This window comes from Octodon degus, unplaced genomic scaffold (genome assembly GCF_000260255.1).
Source record: "Octodon degus isolate 3935 unplaced genomic scaffold, OctDeg1.0 scaffold00402, whole genome shotgun sequence".
Taxonomy (NCBI): Eukaryota; Metazoa; Chordata; class Mammalia; order Rodentia; family Octodontidae; genus Octodon; species Octodon degus.
This window is the reverse complement of record NW_004524978.1, coordinates 67,928-76,671: the sequence shown is the minus strand read 5'-3', so window position 1 is coordinate 76,671 and position 8,744 is coordinate 67,928. Positions and strand designations below refer to the sequence as shown.

The following is an 8,744-nucleotide window of genomic DNA, read 5'->3' as shown; positions in this document are numbered from 1 at the left end:
GAGGGAGTAGTCTTTTTATTCATTCATCTATCAATGAACACAGGTTACTTCTGTGTTTTGGTTGTTGTGCTAAAGAGAACATTTACTATGACTGGTAGTGCTATTTAAAATGTTCTTGAGCCAGGGAGATGCTCAATGGAATAAGCACTTCCCTGGCAAGCGCAAGGGCCTGAGTTCAATTCCTGGTTTGCCAAAAAATAAAATGTTCTTTTAAAAAATCATTTCAACCATGTGAGACTTCATTGAATGTTGGACCATGATTATGACCATCAACAAATATAGACTTAAAGTACAATCTTGCTTTTAAACTTCGGTTTTCCTTTTAAAACTAACTGATAGCTGAAAGTGGTTATGCACACCTATAATCCCAGCTACTCAGGAGGCTGAGGCAGGAAGACAGCAATTTGGAAGGTAGGTAAGAAATACAGAGAAATTCTTACTCAAAAATCAGACAAACAAGGGCTAGCCAGACAGCTCAGTGGACTAAAGCACCTGTTTAGGCAGATGCAGGGACCAGAGTTCTGTCCCTGGGGTGCCGTGCTGGCCGCCTCCCCACCCAGTCCCTGGGGCATGCTGAGACAACTGCAACTGAGGCTGGGTGTGGTGGCGTGCACCTGTAATCCCAGCACGTGGGAGGCTGAAAACAGGGGGATCACTATGAGTCCGATCTGTAGACCCTGTACTAAATACATTTTTTAAAAATCAGACAAACAAAAATAAAATAAAGTACTTTTTACTAATGTATACAAAAGTAGAAGAAAAGACATGGATTATGTTAGAATGACATGAAATATCTGAGAGTGGAGTAAGCAAGTTGGATTTGTAAAAGTAGTAAACACATGTCATTAGAAATGCAGGACTACCTTTTGTGTATTTAGGATATGTTTATCCCACTTATCATTGAACTGGTGGGGATTTAATTGCTAGGGACTTAAGTTTAGCATACAATGATACACAACATTGTCATTTTATCATTTTGTCATTGGTAATTGTCAAACTCACTTATTTGAAATATTTCCATGTAATCATAATCTTATAATTAAGAATATAGGGCTCTTCATGTGATAAATTATTGATAATTTGAATGAGATACTTCCTTATAAAGGATTAATTAATGTATTTCTCTCTAAATCCCACCAGAGACTTAGATTTTCCTGAGGCATTGATGAATTATTAATGCATGTATATGTTCTTGTCATTTATAATCCATACTCATTTTTAGGTACAAAGCAAAGAAATGGGGTCACTTGTAAGCTTAAAGTCTCTCAAGCCAGGGAGGGAAGAATGGGAATTAAGTAAGAAGTGGAAGGGATCAGATCAACCTATTTCTTGGTGAGAATGTTAATTTTCAGAAGCAGCTGTACCTGTCATGTTTTCTTTCATTTTCCTCTTGCTCCTTTTTGGATGCCTGAATTCATCTCAGGCTGAGATGGCAGACCAAAAGGTCTGTACAAGTGCTCTCCCAAACATAAAATCTTTTCCAAAGCTTGCCACATCTGGTTGATGCTATTTACATTCCTTTATTGAGCCTACATCTTCTTAAGCTTCTTAGCAGGTAAATGTTGAACACTTCTGCTTCATGGTCAGTATGGAATCAGAGGCCATCATATAGGCAACTGAATTGTCTGTTTTCTTCCATCTTTTTCCATGACTTTACTGCCTCATCTTGATTTATAAGCAAAACCTGGAAAATCTATAAAATGAATGTTTTGTGGTTTATCTAGAAATAATACAGAAAATATTGCTGCTATTTTTGGTGGAGAAATTTTGTATAGTTTATTTCAATCTAAATAAAATGTGAATTTTGTTTAAAAAGGTTTTTTTTTCCCAATTTTAGAGGGAAATTGCAGGCCATTGGCTTGATTGATGAAGGGATTTTGTTCCTGTCCTGGATCCTAGTGAACCTCTTTGGGCGATAGTTCTTTTGGAATGTGTCAGTTTAAGCCATGTGTTACCAGTATGGAAGTTTAAGTAGCCTCAGAGAGATTGAATGACAAGCATTTTATTCACTTCAATTCTAGGGCTAGTGTTACTGAACAATGCTCACTTTTAGATTGTTGCCCTTTATTTCTTACAAAAATATTCTGTGTTGTCCTTATCTGAAAGCCTGCTTATTGATGCAGTCAATAAGAATGGATATAGTTGGGCCATGAGTTCATTGATGAAAACTTCTTAATTTTACCTTTTCATTAACTTCCCTGAAAGTTTCTATGATGTCAACATAAAAAGTACAGTAAATTATTTACAAGTCACTCACAGCACACAAGCCTTTGAGAATTTTAAGTCCTGACAGAAACCTTCCTCAGCTTTTGTTTTGTGTGTGTAACAAGCCAGCCTTTTACTCATAACCAAACATGTCTGCTTTTCCCTGGACCAAACCTCTAACTTACAACTTTAGAAATCCAAAGAATCAATACAACATTTTTCAGTACACATTACTGCACAAAACCCAAAGTGTTAATATCTTAAAGAGATTCCCAGACGCAGGCTGTGGGATGCAGGGTTATGACCCCATGGAAAGCTGAGCTCTTCAGTCACTGTTGTCCATCCACCACGATCAATCCCAACAGGGACAAAGTATTTCCAGGTTTGAGCTAAATACTTGTCAAGGATCATTGCATTTGCCTTTAAAATGTCTGTCACAATTCTGCCATGCTTAATTATTTTTTTAAATCCATATTTTCAGATCATTTTGTTTTTAGAGTATATTTGCGTTTTTAACAACCCTTGATGAGCTTATTTCATCAGTAGCATAAACCTAATTATGAGTCACACCAGGGGCTCTACTGCTGTGGGTATTTCTTTGAATTTGCACCAGATTAACAATTGCTGGGCTGTGAGCTGTGTGATCTGCTGCTGCTGCTTTGCTTCAGTTTTGGCCATAAGATTATTTTATCATTTAGGATTTTTGAAGATTGCAGCAGATGACACAACCGTTTTCTCCCATAGAGTAAAAATGTTTTTTTCTTTTCAAACCCCCAAATATACACCTAGTATATCTCTGTATCTTTTTTCCTCCTCTTTTCACTTTCATTGTCATTTGTCAAATGCTCGTGCAACAGACAAGTTTTCAATGATTAGAATCATAATTAGATTTGCATGGGAAATCTAAGATTTTTTTTATCTCTTTTTGGTGATCCTGTTAATTTTAAATCTCTCCTTTTTTCTCTCTCAATTCTTCATTTTGTATTAGTTTTCCCTCAAATTTCACCATACTTTAACAAAATGTGCCGCTATACCTTTTCCCTCAAGGAGCCCAAATTTTTAAATATCTCATCCAGAGGAACCTCACACAATAAGTTGTAATGCATTCGGTGAATGTCTTAGATGAATAACAATATGGAATGATTAAATCAAGCTCATTAGCATAGCTTCTTTTTTTTTTTTTTGCTTTTTCTATGTTTTTTGAAATTTTTGTACACTACATTAAAAGGAGGTTTTTCCTTTGAGTTAATCCTTTAGGAATTGATTGGGCTTCTTAAATATGAGGGTTGGTTTTGAGAATCAAATTTAGAAAATGTTTTCCTTTATCAGATGTGCATTCTGCCCCAGTCTCTCTTTCCTCCCCTTCTAGACGTCTAGCTGTGCAACTGGAGACCACTTGAGTTCTTACTCATTTAGTATTCTCCCCTCTGTCATAGATGTGGATGCCTCTACTGCCCCATCAAGTTCATTTATCTTAATTTCTACAGGATCCAAAACCCCATTAGCACAACAATTTTTAATTCACACACTGTATATTTCTTGCTCTGTTCAGTGGGGTGGAATGTTTTACCCACTGTAACAACTGCTTTGCCTCTCTTTTTACTTCTTTGCTTTCTTTTTCTATTAATTGGATCTTTACTCTTTATCTGGTGTTAGTTTCCTGTTTCTTACATTTAGCTTTGTTTGCTTCTTCATGCTGAGCGCTGTGGATACTGTCATTCAGTGTCTGAGTCTGGTTATCTGCTTGCAAACTATTCAACCCAAAGTTCAAAGGGGTCCTGATGTGAGTAGGGGCTGTGTCCAGAGACAGGAAGCTGACTAACAGCCAGACACTCGAATTCTGGGCAACTGCTTTAACAACAACACTGGATCAAGAAACACCAAGCAGATAGTAAAGCACCTTCCTGGTTGCACCTGGGAGTGTCATTTGGGTGTTCCTTCGGGTGCTGCAGGGTGTCCCTATGCTGTCCTTTCTGTCACTGGTCCCCTTGCCCACCTTCCAGCCACCGTGTACTCCCAGGACTTCTTGCCTGGTGCATTTTATCTTGGAGCCAGCAGACTGCAACCAGAATCTCCTGAAACTATGAGCTAAACTAAACCTTTCAGCTTTACACGTTGGGTGTCCAGCATTGTGTTTCAGCAACAAGCAGCATAACGAATATTCTGTCTCTGCAGCAGCTTTCTCAACTTAAGATTCCTACATAAAACTGTTAACATATTTTAGTTTACATCCACATCTTTAAATAGTGGTGCTAATTCTTAATTTATGGTCCTCCTGTGAAGATTAAAAAAAATAGAACTCTAAATTCTAGATTAGAGAGGACCACAGTCCTAGGATGCCACCAGATTTCAGGTCTTGAAAATACTTCACTGTAAAACACTCTTCAATTCAGTGAAGTCCAAGGCACTATAAAATTAATGGCAATGATGACTATGCCTGAATGTGGTGTGACAGTCACACTGACCAAGTATATCGCCTCTCCACTGGATGACAATGCGAAGGATCAAAACTCTTAAAATTTTACTAATAACTTAGCACTGACTTTTCTATACTTTTGTTCTGTTTAAGAAATTATAAAATGACTTAAATTGCTAAAACGCTTTCTGGTGTTTACCTATTGCAGTATGAAAAGTAACCCTAAAATGTATGAGCTTCAAATAAAATAATCAACAGAAAAGCAAAAAATAAAATAAAATAAAATAAAATAAAATAAAATAAAAAATAAATAAAGTGATATCTCTACCTCTTGGCTTGCTTTGCAGTCCCCCCCCCCTTGTTAGCTGGACTCACATCTCTGTTCTCCTCACCAGGTATTCTTTCTTTCTGGGGGTCCTTTCCCTTGGGTTATAGCTCAACAGTTGTTTTCAGAAGAAAACAAAACTCAATGTGTAGCTCTTATCCGGTGTGTCCCACTTTGAAGGATCATATGAATGGGCACTCTCCAATCCAACATCTGAAAGTTGTTGCTTTGTGCATCTTGGCAGTATTCACAATTTTTACTACAGGGAGATAACATAAGAAGGCCTACTCTCTTATGACCAAAGATAGAACTCTAAAATTTCATTCTTTTAATTTATTATTGAAAATTTATAGAGTTAGCTGATTTAAAATGTATAAAACTGGGTTGACCAGATAGCTCAGAGGATTAAAGCATCTACTTAGACAGACTCAGGGACCGGAGTTCAAACCCTGAGTTCAATCTGTGTGGTGAGACCCTGTAGACCCTGTACTAAAAAAATACATTAAAAAAACAAGAAAAAATAAAATAAAATGTATAATCCTAAAGTAAAAATACCTTCATTGTTCAGATAAATTTGAGGAGAATTAACATATTTTCATTGACTTTTTCCTTCTGTTAAAATGATTTATTACATTTTTGGAAACATTTTTCTTGAATGCTTTAAATTTTTATAAATTAAATATTACACAACTTATGTTGTATCTATTTTAAAATGCACTATTTATACTATCATTTTTAAATTTGTTGTTGGCACATAGACATGAAATTAGTCTTATGAAATTAATTTAATTTGTTATTAATTAGATAGAATTTGATATCAGAGCTATACTGCTGGATTCTAATTATGATCTTCATTTAGAATATTTTGTTTTCATTATCATATCATCTGATGTAAGATTTTTTTTTGGCTCCGAATGCCTTCAGGGTAGGTTTGGCTGGCTTGAGTTCTGGGGATCAACCACAGCAACCTGAGCCTGACTGCTTTGTTGAAGCAGCCACTTAAAGAACTGAGCTAAGGGGCAGGACCCCAAGAATAGTTATTAATTACTGGTTTAATCTGTACAACATTTATTTACTTACGCACTGTTACATATTATATCTTGCTGTACATTATCTGAAGCAATAGGCCTAGATCTGAGACTCTTATTTCAGTACTAATTTTAATATTTGATTCAAAAACAATCATGGATTTTGAAACCTTACAACTGAAGAAAATAGATTCTAGTTTTAATTCAGCTTTTTATAATTTTATGATTCTCGGTTTCTTTACTTTTATAGTAACGTGGAATATGTCCATTTTCTTTCATATCATATCATATTTTAAATCTAGAGTTCAGTGTTTCAGAGTATCTGGTCTATATAATACTAGCAGAAGTCAAGATAAGCCTAAAAGTCACTTCTGATGGGAAGAATTCTAGCTGGCATTGAGTCCACTAACAGCAGTGATTTCTCCCTCAGGAACTGGTGCGCTTATGTGCACACCAGGCTGTCTCCCACTGCGATTCTGGACAACCGGCTCTCTTTTGTTCCAAGTGGAAGAGGGCCCTGTGCCTGGACCAGCGGAACCTGTGCTCAGAGGTGGGTACAATTCCTGAAAAGAGACATGGCCTGCTCCAGAATCACTGTGGCTGAGGGTGTAAATTGGTCATCCCAGGTAGATACATGTAATAGGGTCAAGAGAGTGTCATCACATTAGATTGGATATGTGACCTTTGGCACATAAAATGCAGGTGCTGATACTTGTATCATAAGATTGTTTTCAGGATCACATGAGGTAATAGACATTCTCAGCCTATTGTTCTGTTCAGTGTAAATGTTCAGTAACTGTTAACTCTCATGCGTATTTCTGTTTTATAGTCATCCCTGCTTTTATTGCACCATCTTATCAACAATCCTATACTTTAATTCCTTATGAAATATATACACAGTTTTGAAGGCTTATTGATAATTCTTTTCATGCTAGGTCAAAGAGGAGTCCAAATGTAACTTGGCTCATATTCTAGCAAATGGAAAGCCATTCATTGTAATTAGCACAGTGAAGTGGCTAAGTGGGGCCTTTCCTCCTGCATTTGTTTTAGTGACTCTTATTATTTGGCTTTTGTGTTTTTGTCAAATCTATACCATTGTGCTAAAATGTAGGACCCAGCACTTGAAATTTCCTCTGAATTCATGTAGGCACAGTCGCTCAGCTGGAGGTGTTTCTGAAGAGCCTACAAGACAGACTAGGATCGTTATTCAGGCCAGGGTGGCTAATGCTATGCAAATTGCCATACAAAGAGCTCAGGAAGTGACCTGACACATGAGCAATCTGGAACAGTGCACAGTAAGGACACATAAAACCAAGGTGTTTCTCAGCCCCGTGAGGCACAGATAAGGTTCACGGTCTGAGAACTAAGCACATCTTAGGGATTTTTGAGGGATGAGCTCCACTCCTGCTTTCCCCATTGACTCCCATTGTGGCAATTTCTTTGTCAGCATGACACAAAAAATATATTGGGGTTTTTTCCTTCAGTAAAGAAAATTTTACCACAGTAACTCTTATTTTTATTGTCGTTCTGGATTCAAGGTGAGTTTATCTTTTTTTTTTTTTTTAACAAACCAAAGTATCTTTTTAAAATGTGTTATCTTTCTATAATTTGGATAGTTTTCTTCATTCACCCCTTCAGTACTTATCAGTATTTGCTGCTTTGTCTTGTGTTGCTGAGCTGCACTCAGCAGGTATTCAGTTTGCAAAGCAGGAATACTGACCCCACCTGTGACCCAGCAAGCTCGGAACAAAGTCCATCCAGACTGCCTTACCTCTTATTTGGCTTCAGCAACTGGACCGGAGAGATTTCACTGGGCAGAGTTATGTGTCAGAGAAAATGTAGGTGAATAATTTAATGTGCTTTCAGACATGGAGCGAATCTGATGGCTCATTTTGCAACTGAGGAGTAACGCTGGATATATTAAGTTACTTGTCATGTTACAGCAGACGTGGAAACCCCAGAATCCTAAAGCCTGGTGTGCGGTCTCGCACTTCACTTGGGTGCGCAGGATGATTTCTATGGAGGGGCTGTGTGTGTGGCTAGCCTGTACAACACGTGTTACATTTTCATTTCTATTACTTTTAGGTATAGGGCTTTGGACAAGTCTGCTTTTCAGATTCCTCATTAGCAAGTAACATTAGTTTATCATAGAACTAATATGAGGATTAAGCAAAGTAATGTGTACCTATTTCATAGACTCATTTGATAAACATCATGTATGCATAGAAATGGCATGACAAAATTGCATGTATGACTTACATTTACATACACACATTACATACAGAGCCTGCAGTTTAGTATTATTCACTAATTATAATCATGATGTTAAGATGTTATAATTCACTTCTGTTCTGTAATTTTGTCTCAGTAATAATTCTCTCTCTCTTTATCTCTGAAAAACTTAATGACAGAAATAGTAAATAATATAATTTAAAAATTTGGAAGATGTAGTAGAGATTGAAAATGATAGTAGTTATCCTAATTTTAGTAGGATAATATTCACCAATATCTCTTTTTTTCAAGTTATCTGATGGAGAAAATGATCTTTTTAAGTGTAATAATATAGGAAATAATAAAATCAAAAGAAGAAGTTATGAATTTCTTATGTTATATTTGCAATGTAAATATATCCTTGTAAAATAAAAAGATATATTTATATACAGTATAAAATGTATTTGTAGGGCTGGTGAGATGGCTCAGTGGTCTAAAGCACCTACTTAGAACAAGCTTAGCAAAGCACAGGGACCGCGGTTCAATCCCCCAGCACCAC

The 8,744-nt window shown here is 36.6% G+C and overlaps 1 protein-coding gene across 1 annotated transcript in view; it reads left to right on the top strand.

Moving 5' to 3' along the window:
* Mmrn1 (multimerin 1) overlaps positions 1–8,744 on the top strand; it is a 69,403-nt gene that overhangs the window by 22,752 nt on the left and 37,907 nt on the right. The window contains exon 3 of the mRNA XM_004648398.2: positions 6,405–6,524. Coding sequence (XP_004648455.1) covers positions 6,405–6,524 — 120 coding nt within the window. The remainder of the gene's footprint in view (positions 1–6,404; positions 6,525–8,744) is intronic.